This window comes from Neophocaena asiaeorientalis, unplaced genomic scaffold, assembly GCF_003031525.2.
Source record: "Neophocaena asiaeorientalis asiaeorientalis breed wild unplaced genomic scaffold, Neophocaena_asiaeorientalis_V1.1 scaffold679, whole genome shotgun sequence".
Taxonomy (NCBI): domain Eukaryota; kingdom Metazoa; phylum Chordata; class Mammalia; order Artiodactyla; family Phocoenidae; genus Neophocaena; species Neophocaena asiaeorientalis.
The window spans coordinates 49,974-70,459 of record NW_020175531.1 but is presented as its reverse complement, the minus strand read 5'-3'; the positions used below and the strand labels follow the sequence as shown (position 1 = coordinate 70,459).

At 43.0% G+C, this 20,486-nt stretch overlaps 1 protein-coding gene across 8 annotated transcripts in view; it reads left to right on the top strand.

Moving 5' to 3' along the window:
- Positions 1-13,697, top strand: part of LOC112415963 (lysine-specific demethylase 5D-like) — a 43,926-nt gene extending 30,229 nt beyond the window's left edge. For all 8 annotated transcript variants that reach the window (XM_024769182.1, XM_024769176.1, XM_024769178.1 and 5 more), the window contains 14 exons: positions 4,759-4,878; positions 5,001-5,195; positions 5,468-5,649; positions 5,732-5,856; positions 5,982-6,129; positions 7,266-7,362; positions 7,933-8,291; positions 8,715-8,853; positions 9,512-9,691; positions 9,846-9,980; positions 10,159-10,749; positions 11,028-11,106; positions 11,236-11,435; positions 11,547-13,697. In XM_024769182.1, the coding sequence (XP_024624950.1) occupies positions 4,759-4,878; positions 5,001-5,195; positions 5,468-5,649; positions 5,732-5,856; positions 5,982-6,129; positions 7,266-7,362; positions 7,933-8,291; positions 8,715-8,853; positions 9,512-9,691; positions 9,846-9,980; positions 10,159-10,749; positions 11,028-11,106; positions 11,236-11,435; positions 11,547-11,951 (2,955 nt within the window). In that variant the 3' untranslated portion in view covers positions 11,952-13,697. The remainder of the gene's footprint in view (positions 1-4,758; positions 4,879-5,000; positions 5,196-5,467; positions 5,650-5,731; positions 5,857-5,981; positions 6,130-7,265; positions 7,363-7,932; positions 8,292-8,714; positions 8,854-9,511; positions 9,692-9,845; positions 9,981-10,158; positions 10,750-11,027; positions 11,107-11,235; positions 11,436-11,546) is intronic.
- The last annotated feature ends 6,789 nt before the right edge of the window (positions 13,698-20,486 follow it).

Genomic DNA, 20,486 nt, shown 5'->3' with positions numbered 1-20,486 from the left:
ATTATGTGGTGTCCTTCTTTGTCTCTTATAATAATCTTTTAGAGTCTGTTTTGTCTGACATGAGTATTACTACTCCACCTTTCTTTTGATTTCCATTTGTATGGAATATCTTTTTCCATTCCCCCAATTTTAGTCTGTTTGTGTCCCTAGGTTTGAAGTGTGTCTCTTGTAGACAGCATATATATGGGTCTTGTTTTTGTATCCATTCAGCAAGTCTCTACCTTTTGATTGGAGCATTTTATCCATTTACATTTAAGGTAATTATTGATACGTATGTTCCTATTACCATTTTCTTAATTGTTTTGGGTTTGTTATTGTAGGTCTTTTCCTTCTCTTGTGTTTCCTGCCTGGAGAGGTCCCTTTGGCATTTGCTGTAAAGCTATTGTGGTGGTGCTGAATTTTCTTAGCTTTTGCTTATCTGTAAAGGTTTTAATTTCTCTGTCGAATCTGAATGAGATCCTTGCTGGGTAGAGTAATCTTGGTTGGAGGTTTTTCCCTTTCATCACTTTTAATATGTCCTGCCACTCCCTTCTGGCTTGCAAAGTTTCTGCTCAAAGATTAGCTGTTATCTTTATGGTGTTTCCCTTGTATGTTATTGTTGCTTTTCCCTTACTGCTTTTAATATTCTTTCTTTTCTTCAGTTTTGATAGTTTGATTAATGTGTGTCTTGGCATGTTTCTCCTTGGATTTATCCTGTATGGGACTCTGTGTGCTTCCTGAAGTTGATTGACTACTTCCTTTCCGATGTCAGGGAAGCTTATGGTTGTAATCTCTTCATATATTTTCTCAGACCTTTTCTTTTTATCTTCTTCTGTGGGACCCCTATAATTCGAATGTTGGTGTGTTTAATATTGTCCCAGAGGTCTCTGAGACTGTCTTCAGTTCTTTTCATTCTTTTTTCTTTATTTTGTTCTATGGTAGTTATTTCCACTATTTTATCTTCCAGGTCACTTATCCATTCTTCCCCTCAGTTTTCTGCTATTGATTCCTTCTAGACAATATTTAATTTCATTTATTGTGTCGTTCATTATTGCTTGTTTGCTCTTTAGTTCTTCTAGGTCCTTGTTAATTTCTCCATTCTGTTTCACAGATTTTGGATCATCTTTACTATGATTACTCTGAATTTTTTTTTCAGGTAGACTGCGTATTTCCTCTCACTTGTTTGGTCAGGTGGGTTTTTGCCTTGTTCCGTCATCTTCTCTGTGTTTCTCTGTCTTCTTAATTTTGCTTACCTTACTGTGTTTGGGGTTTCCTTTACTCAGGCTGGTTCGTAGTTCCTGGGGTTTTTTTGGTGTCTTCCCCCAGTGGGTGAGGTTGGTTCAATGGCTTGTGTAGGCTTCCTGGTGGAGGGGACTGGTGCCTGTGTTGTGGTGGATGAGGCTGGATCTTGTCTTTCCGGTGGGCAGGTCCACGTCTGGTGGTGTGTTTTGGGGTGTCTGTGAACTTATTATGACTTTAGGCAGCCTCTGCTTAATGGGTGGGGTTGCTGCTCTCTTGCTTCTTGTTTGTCATGAGTCATCCAGCACTGCAGCTTGCTTGCTGTTGGGTGGAGCTCAGTCTTAGTGTTGAGACGGAGATCTCTGGGAGAGCTCTCACTGATTGTTATTACGTGGGGCTGGAAGGTCTCTGGTGGTCCAGTGTCCTGGACTTGGCTCTACCACCTTGGAGGCTCAGGCCCAACACCTGTTCGTAAGCACCAATGTCCTGCCAGCTGCACAGCTCGGAAGAAAAGGAAGACAAAAAAAAAAGAAAGAATCCCGAAACAAATGGTAAAGCAAAACGAAACAGACAAAATCACACAAAGAAACACACACACACTCATAAAAAGAAACAAAACAAAAAGTGTAAAAAAAACCAAAAACACTCTAGGACAAGTGGTAAAAGCAAACCTAAACAGACAAAATCACATAAAGAAACATACACACATTCACAAAAAGAGAAAAAAGGAAAAAAAAATAAAGAGGAAGAGAGCAACCAAACCAATAAACTAATCCACAATGATAAAAACTAAACTAAAATAAACATTAAAAAAAAAACATAAAATAAACATAAAACCAGAAAGAAATTAGGTACAGGAAGCAAACCCCAAGTCTACAGTTGCTCTCAAAGTCCACCTCCTCAATTTTGGGATGATTCGTTGTCTATTCAGGTATTCCACAGATGCAGGTACATCAAGTTGATGGTGGAGCTTTAATCCGCTGCTTCTGAGGCTGCTGGGAGAGATTTCCCTTTCTCTTCTTTGTTCTCACAGCTCCCGGGGCTCAGCTTTGGATTTGGCCCCGCCTCTGCATGTAGGTCGCTGGAGGGCTTCTGTTCTTCACTCAGACAGGATGGGGTTAAAGGAGCCGCTGATTCGGGGGCTCCGGCTCACTCAGGCCGGGGGTGGGAGGGGGGAGGGGATCAGAGTGCGGGGCGCGCCTGCGGCAGCAGAGGCTGGCAGTATGTTGCACCAGCCTGGGGCCCGCCGTGCGTTCTTCCCAGGGAAGTTGTCCCTGGATCCCAGGACCCTGGCAGTGGCGGGCTGCACAGGCTCCCTGGAAGAGGGGTGTGGATAGTGACCTGTGCTCGCACACAGGCTTCTTGGTGGCAGCAGCAGCAACCTTAGCGTCTCGTGCCTGTCTCTGGGGTCTGTGCTGATAGCCGCGGCTCATGCCCATTTCTGGAGCTCGTTTAGGTGGTGTTCTGAATCCCCTCTCCTCACGCACCCTGAAACAGTGGTCTCTTAACTCTTAGGCAGTTCCACACTGTTTCCCTGACTCTCTCCCAGGTAGCTGTGGCACACTAGCCCCCTTCAGGCTGTGTTCACGCAATCAACCCCAGTCTTCTCCCTGGGATCTGACCTCCAAAGCCTGAGCCTTAGCTCCCAGCCACCACCTGCCACAGCAGGTGAGCAGACAAGCGCCTCAGGCTGGTGAGTGCCGGTTGGCACCGATCCTCTGTGTGGGAATCTCTCCACTTTGCCCTCCACACCCCTGTTGCTGTGCTCACCTCCGTGGCTCCAAAGCTTCCTCACTGCCACCCCCATCTCCACCAGTGAAGGGTCTCCCTAGTGTGTGGAAACTTTTCCTCCTTCACAGCTTCCTCCCAGAGGTGTGGGTCCTGTCCCTATTCTTTTGTCTTTGTTTTTTTCTTGTTTTTCCCTACCCAGGTATATGGGGGGTTTCTTGCCTTCTGGGAATTCTGAGGTCTTCTGCCCACGTTCAGTAGGTGTTCTGTAGGAGTTGTTCACATGTAGATGTATTTTTGATGTATTTGTGGAGAGGAAGGTGATCTCCATGTCTTACTCCTCTGCTATCTTGAAGGTCTTCCTTGAAAGCGAAGTCTTAACCACTGGACCGCCAGGGAAGTTCTTGAGCGCTTGCTTTCAATTCTTTGTTATATACCCAGAAATGCTGCATCATATGATTCAATGTTTATCTTTCTAAGGAACCTCCATACTGTGTTCCATAGTGGATCCACCAGTATATTTTCCTACTGACAGGTTCCATTTTTTTCTACATCTTTCCCATCTTGTTATTTACTTTAAATAAAAAATCTTTGGCCATCACAGTGGTAAAAAGAAGTATCTCATGTGATTTTGATGTGTATTTCCGTAATGACTAATGACTTTGAGTGTCTTTTTTATGGGCTTGAAGTAATCTTGTAAAGTCTGTTGTTTTTCTCTGTTCCATTAGAGTGGTAGTCATCTATCAGTGAGACTTTTCCTTAAACCAAGAAGAGAGAAAGAAAAATATATCCTCCCAGTCTTCCCAGGTTGGCTCTGGTTGGGGCTCTTTTTCAGTGCTTAGTGAAAGCTGTTTAAAACTGTCACCACCTGATTGTAGCCAAAAAATCAGCCAGAGGTTGGAGTTTAGGGTCTTCACAGGTTTTTTTCCTTAATATTCATATAGCCTTCTCAATTTTCAGAAATAAGTAGGAGCTTTTTAGAGCCCTTATTTCCCCAAATATCTCTTTCCCTTGCCTTTTACTTCCCAGGCATTTTAGAATTTATTTTTTGGTCAGTCTTTTTTATCATAGTAAAGGTGACAGTGGGTAATACATTTTTCTTTGCATGCTTTCAACAAACAGAACATGTGAAGCTGCTTCTATTCTTGAGGGGAAACCCTCAGGCAGATGAAATAAGGGGAGATACTTGAGCTGATTTTTCAGGGAGCCATGTGACGGGTCAAAATACACATCAGTTTTTTGAAAACAAGATTTACATTGTGCTGCAGGCACCAGCAGGCTGCACCAGGATCTTAAAACTGCTGTCCTCAAGGTAGCTGTTGAGATTGGGTGAAGGGGTCATAGACTGAGAAGTTATGACACCATGGTATACTTGTGACAGTTTAAAATTTTCTTCTTCTTTGTTTCTTCCTTTTTTTAATTTATGGTTTTTGTAGTTTGTGATTTTAATGCAGAATTTTGAAAATGCTTAGGAAACTTTTTGCCAGCCTAGTCATTGGTAGAGGGACAAAAGTTTGGAGTTCCCATTCCATCATTTGTGCTGATATTATTTCCCAACCTTTGAAATTGACATTTCTTTATTTGTTGATGTTACAAATTTTCTTCACGTTTATGGATGACTGATGTATTTAATTCTTGAATTGTGCATTATTTTCATCTGTACTTTTGTCTGAATATCACTTTTAACCATCACACTCTTCATTTTCTCTTTTAGGGCACATAAATGCTGAAGTAGAGTTTATGTGAAAGGCATTCTTGACTCTACATCCCATCCTTAGTCCTGACCCACACCCTCCTGTCTCTTCTTTTCAGGTTGTGCGTACAAATCAGTGTGCAGGAGAATTTGTCATCACTTTCCCTCGAGCTTACCACAGCGGCTTTAACCAAGGCTACAACTTTGCAGAGGCTGTCAACTTTTGTACTGCTGATTGGGTGAGTCTGGAATGGATGGGTTTGCAGATAGAAAACTGTAAAGAATATGAGTAGAGGTTATTGTGGAGAAGGTAAGCACTCTGGTCTCCAGATTCTCTAACATAGACTTGAACTGCTTACAGCTGCCTTCTGGACGCCAGTGCATCGAACACTACCGCCGACTTCGGCGCTACTGTGTCTTCTCCCATGAGGAGCTCATATGCAAAATGGCTGCTTTTCCAGAGAAGTTAGACTTGAACCTGGCTGTGGCTGTGTACAAGGAGATGTTCGTTATGGTGCAGGAGGAGCGACATTTACGGAAGTCCCTATTGGACAAGGTGCGTGGTGGAGAAGAGAACTCAGGGATTCAGTGAAGTAGACTATGGATGGGAGACATAGACAGAAACTGAGTAAGAATTCTGTTCCTCATCTCTAAGTCACACATTTTGAAGATGAAGAAAAACTATATTTGTTTATATTTTTTTCTTCCGATTTCTCTACAGCTGTCCTTACACGGTTGAGCCCACAGCAGGGCTCGGTGTTGGCTGAGGTGGGGTGTCCACAACCCTGCTCCTAGTCTTTACAGTATATGTGGGTTGAACACCCCCAGGGCATCACGGAGGCTGAGCGAGAGGCTTTTGAGCTGCTCCCAGATGATGAACGCCAGTGCATCAAGTGCAAGACCACATGCTTCCTATCAGCCCTGGCCTGCTATGACTGCCCAGATGGCCTCGTCTGCCTGTCCCACATCAATGACCTCTGCAAGTGTTCCAGTAGCCGGCAGTACCTGCGGTGAGCATGGGGCCTACTTGGAGGACACAGAGGAGTTTATAGAACTGGGCCAGATGTGCTTTTCTTTGCACCATTCCCCCAGGTATCGTTACACCTTGGATGAGCTCCCCGCCATGCTACATAAGCTGAAGGTTCGCGCTGAGTCCTTTGACACCTGGGCTAACAAAGTGCGAGAGGCCCTAGAGGTAGAGGATGGCCGGAAGCGGAGTAAGTGATAAGAGGTGGAACAACCCAAGGGCAAGCGCTGTTTCTTTTTCTTCAGTACTCCCAATCCCTCTTTTCCAGCTGTTCATAATACTGCCTACCTCTTGAAACTTTAACTGTGTCTCCAGGCTTTGAAGAGCTAAGGGCACTGGAGTCTGAGGCCCGTGAAAGAAGGTTCCCTAACAGTGAGCTGCTTCAGCGATTGACGAATTGCCTGAATGAAGCAGAGGCTTGTGTCACCCAAGTGTTGGGTCTGGTCAGTGGCCAAGAGGTCAGGTATGTTAGAGAAGAGACCCAAAAAGGATGGGCAATATGTGAAAATCGGTAAGAAAAAATGGGTAGACTGTAAGTGAAGAATCCATGTAACAAAAGTTAATATGTTCTATATCTGTGTATATATAATCAGTTATATTTGTTGGTGACCAATAGTTAATAATCTAGTTGACAAGGCATGGATTCAACATAGGGTAACTTACAGTGAGAACTTATTAAGACATGAAAACAATGGGATATGAACAACAAACCATTGACAATAGGCAACTTCAAACATAATATGTCATGAATGGAAAAATTGTAGTCCTGACCTATCAGCAAATTTCATAAAGATATTCAACCACTGGAATTTCCACAAAATTTATGTTTTTCTATGTAGGTAGATAAAATTTTAGAATTTGGAAGAAATCCTCACATTGTGTTTACATAATTGGTTGCAGAAGTATATGATTAACTGATATACGCCTGCTTCTCTGACTGAAAAATTAGTGATTATAAATTTATAAATTTTAAGTAAAGGAAAAATAGGAGCTATTAATCAGAATGTCAGTCATTTTTTTTTAACTTGAAGTTTTTAAACAGTTAAAAGTAGTAGAGGTGATTCCCTCTTGTAGATAACTTGTTTTCTTTTTCTACTTCAAAAGAAATAAAAACTTTCCACCTTGACAAGGGATACTCATGGTCAGTGGCCTTGACTACTGCTCATATCCTGCTGGCTGTTTACTTTTATGTCTTACTTATTCCACATTTAGGTCTCCTTATATGTCTTAACTGAATACTACAGCAAATAAGTTATCTAGGGACCATCTCATATTTTTGTTATGTCCAGAAAAACTCTGTATTTATTTTCACTCTTCTAACTAGACACTTAACCTAGACCCCAAACTATTAAATTTCCTCAAAAAGTTAGATTTTCTTACTTAGGTTATCTCCAGTCTCTTCGTTAACAGTTTATGTCAGCTGTCAATTGTCCTCAAGTCTTTTTTATCTTAACTTATTGGTTCACAGTACCAATTTAGAAAATGACTTTGGAAGCATTACTGTTACATGGAAGAGAAATAAGGATGATGGGTTTCTCATGAATGCATGAAGTATGGACTTCTCAGGTTTATTGAATTTTTTCTGCCTGACTTCTGCAGGATTGAAACACCACAACTGACCCTGACTGAGCTCCAGGTCCTTCTTGAGCAGATGGGCAGCCTCCCTTGTGCCATGCGTCAGATGGGGCTTGTCAAGGTGAAGAGGGACGCGGCGTGGCATCCTTGTTAACATCAGATACTAGCAAAGTCTAAGATGCTATAGGAAGGTGTGAGAACTGATTGTTCTAAGTAGCTCCTTATAATACATCTTTCTTAGAAGCTATGGAGATGGCTGGTCCAACAATGTCTATCCTGATAGCTTACAGTACAAGGTGATATCCTCCAAACAAAAGTTACTATACATACTAAGCAGAGGGCTACATGAAAGTCTTACTCCTGGCATTGGAGAACCTGAAGGGGGTGGGAAGATTTTTTTTTTTTTTTAAAGTGTCAGGAAGCTTTCTAGAAGAGTAAGATGGTATTAAAGTAGGCCAAACAAAAGTAGCTATTGAAGTAGGCCAAACAAACAAAGGCCAAACAAAATTTCAAATAATTAAAGGAGAAGCAGGAGTATTTATGGTAAATAAATGAGTTGATAACAAGCAGGCCATGTCTTAGGACATCATTGAAGACAAGTAGGACATCATGAAGATAAGAGCACAACAAGGCCAGCTGGTTGACTATCAGGATGAATAAAGAATATGTTTGTTATTCAATTTCTCTGCAGGATTTCCTGCAGCAGGTGGAGGACTACCAAGCTGAGGCCCGGAAAACTCTGGCCTCACTGCCAGCCAGTCTGGGGCAACTGCGGTCCCTGTTGGAAAGGGGGCAGCAGCTGGGTGTGGAAGTACCTGAAGCCCGTCAGCTCCAGCAGCAAGTGGAGCAAGCACGATGGCTAGATGAAGTAAAGCAAGCACTGGACCCTTCGGCCCAAAGGGGCTCCCTGGTCATCATGCAGGGTCTGTTGGTTACAGGTGCCAAAGTAGCTTCCAGCCCTTCTGTGGACAAGGCCCGGGCTGAGCTTCAGGAACTGCTGACCATTGCAGAGCGCTGGGAAGAAAAGGCTCATTTCTGCCTGGAGGCCAGGTGGAGCCCACACTTTTTTCATATTACTGTGACTCGAAGTCTTTGTAGTTTGGGGATGATCCTAAGTATGGCTTCTAATGCACGACTCTGGTACCAGAGTCCCAGTTACCCATCCAGTAAACTAAACGATTAATATGACATGTCATACAGTCCTATAGATACTTTACTGTTTAAAGGCAATAATTGAGGAAATACTCCTGGCCTGAGTTTGTTCTCGGATGAGAGACACTGGACATGACTTCTAAAAGAGTCACATGTTTACTTCAGTGTTTAGAGAGTTCCTAAGAATTGGAGAATTGTTGCTCACTTTCTCTGTCAAAGTTTTCATTACCTCTGATTTTGCCAAAGAAATCTAGGACCAGAAAAGAACCCAGTATATGTATACATTTAAGGATTGGTTCTTTTTTCCCCAAACATTTTTAGGCAGAAGCATCCACCAGCTACACTGGAAGCCATAATTCGTGAGGCAGAAAACATCCCTGTTCACCTGCCTAACATCCAGGCACTTAAAGAGGCTCTGACCAAGGCACAGGCTTGGATTGCTGATGTGGATGAGATACAAGTGAGAACTTTGTTTCTTTTCCTACCTCAAACATTCAGCTGAAAGAATGACACTTTGGTCTTAGACAACTCAGTTGCTAGAAAGTGGAAGCTGCAGGTTGAAGGGCTCCCTTAAGGAACTAAGGATATCAGCATGAGAACAGGTGAAAGGGAAGAATGTGCATGGGCCTAGAGCAGAGAGTATCAATGTGGAAAGTGCCAGATAAAGCAAAGCAGAATAGAACAAGTGGCCTGTTAAGTAGGTGTTCTTTCCTGAACTGGTGAAACTAGGAGTTCTGTTAGAAAAGTTGTTGCTATCCCTCTTTTTCCTCCAGAATAGTCTATAGAGTCTTATGACTATGCAGCTTGAAACTCAACATTGGTCAGCATGTCTGCACTTACTAGTTTTGTTTTGTTTTGTTTTTTTTGCGGTACGCGGGCCTTTCACTGTTGCAGCCTCTCCTGTTGCAGAGCACAGGCTCCGGACGCACAGGCTCAGCGGCCATGGCTCACGGGCCCAGCTGCTCAGCGGCACGTGGGATCTTCCTGGACCGGGGCGCGAACCTGTGTCCCCTGCATCGGCAGGTGGACTCTCAACCACTGTGCCACCAGGGAAGCCCCCACGCACTTAGTAGTTTTTGACATTACTCACCTGAGCTTTTCTCTTGCCCCTGTCCCAGAATGGTGACCACTACCCATGCTTGGATGATTTGGAGGGCTTGGTAGCTGTGGGCCGGGACCTACCGGTAGGGCTGGAAGAGCTGAGACAGCTAGAGTTGCAGGTACTGACAGCACACTCCTGGAGAGAGAAGGCTTCCAAGATATTCCTGAAGAAGAATTCATGCTACACGTTGCTGGAGGTGCGTCCTGTGACCGTGAACCACACCAGTCATATCCCTGGCCTTGCTATTGTGACATGACTCACATGAGAACATGGGACCTTGGAGGGTCCTGGGAGGAGAGGAAAGTGAGTGTGAGGTGGGGAAATCCTGACTTCTCTGCTGTGTGCCTCAGGTGCTTTGCCCATGTGCAGACACTGGTTCAGACAGGACCAAGCGCCGGTGGATGGAGAAGGAGATGGGGTTATATAAATCTGATACAGAGCTGCTGGGACTTTCTGCGAAGGACCTCAGGGACCCAGGATCCGTGGTAAGGAACTTGGGCACAGATGGGGTGAAGAACCTGCCTGCAAGTGTCTCAGCTGTGTGACTGTAGTTAGACCACTTGCTCCCTGAGCATTAGTACTCGTGGTTTGTGGTGTTAATGGCACCAGAAGAGGGAGGGGGTAGAGTGCTGATCTACCATTCTTCTGTCCTGGGCCTGGCAGATTATGTCCTTCAAGGAGGGGGAACAGAAGGAGAAGGAGGGAATCCTGCAGCTTCGTCACACCAACTCCACCAAGCTCAGTCCATCAGCTACAGCCTCCTCTGCAACCTCCATCTGTGTGTGTGGGCAGGTGCCAGCCGGGGTGGGAGCTCTGCAGTGTGACCTATGTCAGGACTGGTTCCATGGGCGATGTGTGTCAGTACCCCACCTCTTCAGCTCCCTGAGACCCAGTGCCACCTTGTCACCACTGCTGGCCTGGTGGGAGTGGGATACCAAATTCTTGTGTCCACTGTGCATGCGCTCACGGCGCCCACGCCTGGAGACCATACTGGCACTGCTGGTAGCACTGCAGAGACTGCCTGTGAGGCTGCCTGAGGGTGAGGCCCTGCAGTGCCTCACAGAGAGGGCCATTCGGTGGCAAGGCCGTGCCAGAGAAGCTCTGGCGTCTAAGGATGTGACTGCTCTGTTGGAACAGCTGGCTGAGCTTCGTCAGCAGCTGCAGCTTGAACCCACACCCAAGGATCCCCATACTTGCTCTTCAGCTGCTGTCTCTGACTGTCTCAGAAAAGACAATGGCAAGGAGATGACCAAGGTTAGCAGCTGTGTGCCAGCTCTTGTTCTTAAATTTCAGTCTCCTCTCACTACCCATATTTACTATTCATCCCTGTTTTTGTTCTTGAATTTTCAGTCTCCCTTGGTCTAGCCTCCCTGCCCCATTCATGTTGTGCAGATCCCTAGACTTCCCACTTTTATAAACTGGTGTCTGCTTTCCTGTTCCAGGAGGTGGAGGATCCCATGCTTGGTGTTGGGGGAGGAACAATAGGGCCTGGTTCTTCTGTTATTGTGATTCATCCTTGCTCTCATTTGCAGGTCCAGGGGTTGCTGGAGAACAGAGACAGTGTAAGCAGTCCTGAGAAGGTAGCTGCCGGTTATGACTCACATAAGACAGGTATGTCTAAGTGTGGGTAAGCTGTTGAATAGATACTACCAGAGTAATCCATGTGGTCCTTGGCTTTGTCAAGGTGTTGTGGATCAGACAGGGGCACACTCTAACGCAGCCTGTCTCCACATGCCCCAGACTTGGAACAGCTCTCCTCAGTACTGCCTCAGTTGATTGGCCCCGTATTGGAACTGCCTGAGGCAACTAGGGCCCTGCTGGAGGAGCTCATGTTGGAGGGGGATCTCCTTGAGGTGACTCTGGATGAGAACCACAGCATCTGGCAGCTGTTGCAAGCTGGGCAGCCTCCAGACGTAGCACGGATCCGCACGCTTCTGGAGGTGATGTGGTGGGGTAATGGCCAGGGCCAGGAGATCAGACCAAGTAGGCAGAAATTCCAGGCCTGGCCATTAACCCACAACTCCTTTCTGCTTGTCTGTGTATTATTCTAGCTGGAGAAGCCTGAGCATCAAGGAAGTCAGATAAGGGGCCAGGTACTTGAGAAGCGACAGCGGCGGCAGCGGAAAGTAGATCTGGGTAGAAAGAGTAAGCGTATTGTTCAAGAAGAGCTGGAGTCAAAAAAGGCCCGGAGTTCACAGATAAAGCCTGAGGAGGGCCAAGAGGAAGAAGAGTTTGAAGAGGGAACAGTTTGTGAAAATATATTCATGACACCTTCTGCAGAGCATAACCCTATCTTGAAAGGGAACCAAAATAACTTACAAGAGAAGGATTCAGCTCCTACAACACCATTTCCTTCTTCAACACCTTTGGTACACCTGTCATACCCTGAGCAGCAAGAGTGTGACAGTAACACAAAAGATTTTTATTTAATACCACTGCCTCCTGGACCTTTGTAGGTCCTATACCTTATTTTCTATCTAGGATTTCACTTCAGGTAGTTTTCAAATCTTAACTCCTAAAGGTGATGTTTTTTAAGCTCTGTCCCTGTGGATAGCACCTTTTCCCAGCAATGTTACTGTGACTAGCATACAAGGAGATATTTCCCAAGCCACTTTTTTTCCTAGACTGGTGCAGATAAAACTTGAGAAAGGCAAATGTCTCTTTTTTTTTTCCTCTTCCTGTATTCCTCTTTTTTTCCTCTTATATCTTTAAAATATTTTGGTGCTTGAAGTCTTTTTCCAACTTCATTCTACCTCCTTTTATTTTCTCACCTTAGTTCACATTGTAATAAGAGACATTTATGATGTAATTATTTGGTAAGGCAAAAAAGAATAGAGCAAAACAAATTGTTGGTTAGAGCTGTTGTCTATGTTTAATTTATTTACTTAGAAATAAAACATCACCAGGTGTGTTTTGAAACTGCAGATTTTTTTTTTAGCACTTTTGGGAATACAAGAAAAGTGAAGGGCTGAGGTTTGGAAATGTAAAAATTTAGTTTTCAAATGCATAATGTCTTGGTAGGGGTGGAGGACTGTTAATTGTATAAGGTGTTAGACTTTGGTCAAGGATTTTTTTCTCATGGGTGCCAGTTTCAGCACCATTTACTGAAAAGTTATTTTCTTGCTTTATTATCATTATGTCAAAAATGTTGCTTCTACTGTGTGTCTGTGTTTTGACCTATTCCATTATGTCTGTCCCTTTGGCAATATTCCATTGTCTTGATTAATGTAGCTTTTAGAAAGTTTTACATTAAGGTAGAGTGGTTCCTCCCACTTCTTTCTTTTTCAAATCGTTGTAGTAGCCTAGAACCAATGTTTTTCCATATACAGTTGGCTATGAGTTCTGTTTCATATAGATTTGAAGTTGAAAATATTACTTGTTAAGCTTTTCCTGTGCTTTCAAATGATATAACATCTCATCTAATAGTATTTTTTGTAAGATTTCAATGTGTAAATATCTCGGGCAACACCAGTACAAGACCTTTAATCAGTTTGTTTTTCGTGTTTCTCTCTAAGGGGTCTAGTCATATAGATGCTGTTACTCCTTTCCAGTAATCTAATTCTGTCAGCCTGGTTTGAATGTCTTAAGTCAATGCTGCTCCCTCTCTTCCTGCTGACACCAGCCAGTGTAGACTTGTTTTTCTATGAAATTCCATGCCTGTAATCATTGCCACCCTCTTTATTCTCTTCCCTTTTCTTTATTCCAGCAGGTGATCCTAAAGTATAGCTTTGTTACTGGGAAACCTAATCATAGTCTCCTTCCCCCAGTTTTACCTTTTTCACTTGTCCAGAAAAAGTGATATCCTCTTGCAGCATAAGGATCAGGTAAAATAGAATGTCTTGTGATATTTTATCGAAGTAAAAGAATTATTTCTTAAGCTCTTGTGTCTCTCCTCTTCCTCTGCAATGTGGCAAAAGGACCTATGACTCCCCATGGGCCTCAGAAATTTTGTATTTTCTAAAGAGTGTCTTCTAAATACAGCATCTGCTCCCTGTATTTGTTCTCTCACAGTTTACATATGCAGCTCACCGTTTTGAGAATTACCATTTAATGGAAAATACTGATAATGTAGTGAAAGAGTTGAGCTTCTGCCTGCAGAGTAGAACTATACAACCCAGCAATCCCACTGCTGGGAATGCCCTGAGAAAACCATAATTCAAAAAGTCACATGTACCCCAGGGTTCATTGCAGCTCTGTTTACAATCGCCAGGACATGGAAGCAACCTAATGTCTGTTTCCATTGACAGACGAATGGATAAAGAAGATGCAGTGTATACACACAATGAAATGTTACTCAGCCATAAACAGGAATGAAATTGGCTCAGTTGTAGAGATGTGGACGGACCTAGAGACTGTCGTACAGAGGGAAGTGAGAGAAAACCAATACATTAACACATATATGTGGAATCTGGAAAAGTACAGATGAACCAGTTTGCAAGGCATAGAGACAGGTGTAGAGAACAAATGTATGGACACCAAGGTGGGAAAGTGAGGGGTGGGATGAATTGTGAGGTTGGGATTGACATATATACACTAATATAAAATAGATAACAACCTACTGTGTAGCATGGGGAACTCCACTGTACAGTAGAAACTAACACAACATTGTAAAACAGCTATACCCCAATTAAATTGATTTGAAAAAGAAACTACGTTATCTCGTATGTGGAACCTAGAAAAATGGTACAGATGAGCTTATTTGCGTGACAGGAATAGAGACGCAGATGTAGGGAACGGACATGTGAACACAGTGTGGGAAGGGGAGGGTGGGATGAATATGGAGATTAGGTTTGACATATACACTACCACACGTGAAACAGATAGCTAGTGGGAACCTGCTCTATAGCACAGGGAGCTCAGCTCAGTGCTCTATGGTGACCTAGATGGGTGGGACGGGGGATGGGTGGGAGGTCTAAAAGGGAGGGGATATGTGTACATATATAGCTGATTCACTTTGTTGTACAACAGGAACTAACACAACATTGTAAAGCAACTATACCCCAATGAAAAACAAATTTATTGACTGGACACAGATTAAGAAGTGCCAAAACCATGGTGTGTTGATAGAAAAGACACAGAAGGACTCAAGTGGATACTCAGTTAATATATGGTAAAAACAAGGTATTGGCTAGAAAAAAATAGGATTATGAATGCTCCGAATATTCCCTTTTAAAGCTGGTGACTTGGAACCTCCCTTCAGTACTTTTAATAGCTGTTTGTAAATCTGAGTTGAGGCAATGACTGGAAGAGGGATTCCTCTGTCATCTGGCAGGTGACCAGTCAGGCCTCTTCGTTAAGACTTATGGATCTTCCAGGCACTGATTCATTGTTCTGTTACATTCTGCTGTATCTTTGGAAATTAACCCTACAGAGAATGAAAAGAGAAATTCACGTCTTCAGCACATGCACTGAAAAGTTCTCTTCAGTTGTTGCATTGCCTCTGCAGGAGGCAGGGGTGGGGATGATGAATAGGCCTCTCTTGCCTTCATATGGCTTAAATCTTCGGTCACAGAAGTGGTTCACTAGCAATTTCCCGTATGTACTGGAAGGTTTGTTTGGTCCTCAGTGTTCTGGGCTGTGCACTCAGAACCACAGAAGCACGTGTGCCCGTGCAGAGCTGGCTAATCGAGATGCTGGGCGGATGTCCATCAAGCTGGAGACCTAGGAGTATACGGCATGACCCAAGTTACATCACTCCAGGGCAAGATGCTGTTTTTATTAGGTCCCAGCGAGTCACTGCAGCTCAGGACATCTATTTCCACCCAATATCCACTGAGTTAGTCTCAAATCCTAAAAGAGCAAGTGCCCCGTTAGCTTTCCAACAGCCTTCCCAGCTCGGGTCAGTCTGTACTGCATCCCACCTCCTTTTGGATCCATAACCTATGAGGGACCTGGACAGAACTTTGAGGCAACCACTATAGTCTCATGTGCCTAATGAGAACGGCTATCAGGGAATCGAATAAACTTCTACCACTACGATCCACGGATTATGCTGATGGGAAGCATTCTCGGATCATTTTCAAACACCCTAAGGAAGAAAAGAGATTAGCTGGAGCGCCCGTAAACTCAAAACGGAAGCAAATTTCAGAGTTGTGCTTTGTTTCTAACAGAGACCCGAGTAAGTACTTTTCTTTTCTAATCAAGGTATTGTGTTACTTCTATTTCATCAGCGTATTTCCAACCCACTAACATAGGGCCGTTTAATACCATCTTGCTTGTGTCAGTCACCTGTGCACATTTTCCTCTCACCTTTTAGTAGAACAAAGATTCAAAAATGCCGAGGTCTATTACAGCAATTTTAAGGGCGCAGACGGTAGCTCTGATATTTTTCTGAAATGCTTTGTTTGGACTCTGAGATTCATTGTTCAGCTTTCTCTGTCACCGACAATGAAATAACACCTGTTTTGTTTTCAGGGGGAAAAAAAAAGTGTTCTGTTTCTGTGGAATAATTTCCAATTTAGTTTGTGGCTCTCCTTTAAATGTCAAGAAGAATAAAGATTGGGAGACAATACACCATAACGTTGATGCTCTGAAAAAAGAGATTTCTGGGGTTTTTTTCTTCTTGTTTTCACTTTTCTACATCTTCTGCATTTCTCCTAATGGATAATTATTTTTATCATTTTGATTATTTAATATATACCAAAGGCGGTGATTCCATAGTTCCTAAAGTCTTCGTGGGATTCCAAAAATCACTAATGATTTGGGAGCATCAGTAACTTTGTCTGCAGGGTCCGTTCTAATCTGTATGATGAATAACCCACCTGAGCACTGCTCTGGATGATCTCTTTTCTCCAGATGTGTCCACATCTGGTTTCCAATGAGACACCTCAATCCTTGCCGTGCTTCTTCTAACCCCTTGGGCCTGGGTCCCTTAGGATGAAATATTTTTTTAAAAATCTGCCCCATTTTCAAAGAGAGGCAACTCTCTATATCACAAATATTGTGATTCATTGCTTTTCCGCACAGCTCATCAGAATGCTATACTAATTTTGTTCCAAATAAACTGTTGCTCCTGAATTTTCAGGTTCATAGGAGCAGCAAGCCATCTTAATAATAATAACTACAACTTACTGAACAGTTAAGTATCTGCCAGGTGCCCTGCTAAGCATTCTGAATATGCCGTTTGATTCATTTCTCAAAGCAACTCTTATGGAAGCAATATTAATAGCCTGATTATTTTTTTTTTTTTATGAGAAAGCTGATGCGTAGAGAATTTAAGAATCTTATCCACCTTCCCCAAACCAAGTAATGGTCATGCTAGGATTTGAACCCAGGGCTCCTTTGCTGCAGAGAAAGGCAGGCCACACTGCCATGGGATTCGACAGTCAATGTCCATTTTATTGCTTTATCTTTCGGGCAAGAATGTAAGCTCCATAAATGCAGGTTCTCTATCGGCTTTGATTAAGCAGCCACTTTCCTGGTGTTCTTAAGGATATCTGAAGATATCTTGAAGATTTTCCCCCTTTATTAGTTGATTTCCTCCACAGGACACCAGGATGCAGTAGTACCAGCATGCCTCAAAAGTGATAACCTCTAAACCCACTTTTCATCTCAGTGACACAGCTGTCAACCTCATAATGGTGTGAAACGATGGAACTCTGCCCCTCTTGTAGTAACATAATTGTTATATTAACACATTATGTTACTATATGAGGGCTGGAGGATGTTATATTAACTCATAATAACTTAAGTGTATTCATTTAACCAAAAGATGGACTGACCGCATGCCCGCACACATGGCAAAAAATAAGATGCACATACTCTGTTCCGGGGGGGGTGATTTCAGCGTATTGCCAATCAAACAAGAGCATGCTGAAGAAAAGATCACTTATCTAGCAGCACCATAAAGCCGCATAACAAACCTCCCTTAGCTCAGTGGCTTAAAGTACAGTTATCTAGCTAAAGAGGCAGAAGGGTGGATCTTTAGACTGCGTTCAGTTGGGTTCTCTGCTGTCTACTGACTTCACTCACAGGGTCTGCCTAGGTCTGGCTGTCCGCTGAGAAATGTCACCATAGATGTCTTATTTCCAACAAGCTTGCTCAGGCACGCTCTCAGGACGGGTGAGCAGTGGCAGCAAACCGAAAAGCACAAGCCCTTTCAAAACCTCTGCTTATATCACAAGTGCGGACACCCACCGGCTACAGCAAGTAAACAGGGGCAAACTTATTACCAAGGGGTGCGGAAATCTCTCCCACCTTGTGCTAGAAGGAGCCACAAACTCCCATTGTGAAGGGTGAGCCTGCAGGAAAGGATGACGGATCAGGGAGCTCATGCAATCTCTATACCTCAAAGAACAGTTGAATATGGTGCAAAATAACTGTTAGAAAGAACAGCTATGTAGACCCTACAAAACGTCGTTTAGAGCAGATGCTTCTCACAGTTTAATTCAACAGGAGTGCGGGCAGGCCAGGGCGGACCCCATACCTAATTCATCCTGGCAGTTGCCTTGGGACACTGTGATGCATAAAACCGGAACCACCAAAGCACAACGCAGTTGCGCTTCTACATTTGTAACGATCCACGGGTAACCCACGCACAATACTATCTAAGCCAAAATAGTAAGTACCTTCTTGCTCTAAGTCACAGAAATGAGAAGTCTCAAGTGAATAAGCGCACGCACTGTTGAACGGTTACCGCTTCATGAGATACATATTGATAAAAATTGGGATTGATTCTCTTTCTTGACCACCATGTAAGTAAAGATCTTTCTTTCAACAATAAAACATCAACTCCATTACCTGCAGAATAATTCTATTAGAGGCATTAATTCAGGGACAAACTGGACAATGTGGAATTCAGTAAACAACTTCTTACAAAAACACAACTGAAATTATGCATCTGTTGGAGAAAGTATTTTAAGTGGCATATTATCACACATAACCTTTATATTTTCTAAGTGGTTTCTTGACCGAAATATGTCCTCAGAAATATTCACCCCTCTCAGATTAGACTATCTCCCTTTGATTATTAAGCATCTGTTTTTAGAATGAGACATATAAAAACATTTTTTTTTTGTATTTTCAACATAGTTACTATATAAACTGCCCATGAGACAGATCCCTCTTAAAATCTGGCATCAGAAAGAAAAATTTATCTGACAAACTTGTTTCCTTCCTTGATCAAACTTATAAAAAAAGATAATTTTGTGCCTTACCTTACTGCAAAAAGAACAGAGCAAATATTAGCACATAACTGCAGTTTCTACATCAACTGAGGTCTTATCACCAGAAACAATGTAACTAAAGAATTACCTAGTCTTGCATCAAGAAAAAGAAATGGACAGAAACTTCGCACAAAATATGTCCTTAATGAACCCATGCTAACGTTTGGCCAGTGTCTAACTGTTGCTAAATGCTTACAAGACAATTGCGTAAGTGACTGTTCTAGAATCTGGCGCAGAATTTGATAATTCTGTCACTTGTACTATTTAGTCTATGGAGAGAATTCCATGTGAAAAGATACCAGGAAAAAACATCCTTCGAAACCTAGAATGTGGATATTCTACAGCAAATGGCTTGGCTTCCCCAACAAATGGGTGGCACGGAAAAAGGCAGAGGCGGAGGGAATAAAATTTAAATAACAAAAAGATACATTTCAGCAATGTGTTCATCTCTGTGCTCCCAGTTTGGAAAACAGATAAAATGAAGAAAGTTCCTATTCCTCACGGAAATCTTTCATCTTACAGAAAATCAGAATTTCATCTTGAAAGTTTTCCAACACTTTTTAGCCCCCCATCTTCCATTAAGATTGGGACCTTGCACTGCGGAGATAAGTATATCCCCTGTAAACTTAAAATTTTTATTTAAAAAAAATAAGCCTAACCTGAACCTAAAGAGAGATCAAAAAAGCCTATATTAAAGACATTCTGCAAAGGAGTTAACCTGCTCTCTTCAAAAGTGTCAAAGTCCTACATTACCAGGATAGATTCAGGAGTTATTCCAGATTAAAAGACAGGACAGCTGAAGGATAACTTGGACATCATTCTTCCAATTGGCAGTATCTGAATAAGTCTCCAGAGAGACAATTGTATTAGATCAGTGTTAGGTTCCCGATTTTGATCATTGCACTGTGGTTACGTAACACGAGGCCTCGTTTTAGTGTACTATTCCTACAGCTCTTACCTGCGCAAGTTTTGAACATGTTGCAGGAAAGCGCTGTTGAATACTTCTGTAGGATTCAACTGTCTACATTATGTCTGAAAAAGGTATCCCTTCCAACCTTGCAGTCTCCCATGCTTCCCCAGAGTTCTCCATTCTGAATTCACATTTATATGCAACAATTCTCATTCAACTAAATATTTTTCGGTAATGAAGCACAGTTCCATCGCCCATCGTAGCAGCCTGGTTTATTTTCAAGACAACCTAGCAGCAACTTCAGAACAGTGACGTATGAATGGCATAAACCAGGAAGGAACCTTTTTCAGAAGTGGGGAGAACCTTCCTCTTCGACTAGGCAGCAGAAGGAAGTTCGCCAGAGCGAGCTCGGAAAGCAGTGATACTCAAAGCGTGGTTTTCAGGCCAGGCACACTGGCATCCTCCGGCACTGATACACGGGCAGATTCCTGGGACCCACTCCAGACCCACTGAATCAGAGTCTCTAGGGACTTGGCTGGGAAAATGCACATTTTAAATACACGGCCCAGGTGCTTCTTATCATTCAGTACTGAACAAATATTTATTACTATCCTCTGTGCACCAGATGCCATTCAAGGTCCTCAAGATAAAAGTGTATAAAACAGCAAAGAGGATGCAAAATGGTACAGACACTTTGGAAAACAGTTTGGTGGTATTTTACAGAACTACACATACTCTTACCAGACGATCCAGCAATCTCATTCCTTAATATTTACCCAAAGGAGATGAAAACTTACATCCATATGGATGCTTGCAGCAGCTTTATTCCTAATTGCCAAGGCTTGAAAGCAACTAAGATGTCCCTCAGGAGCTGCATGGATAAATAAACTGTAAAGCGGCCGGACAATGGCATATTA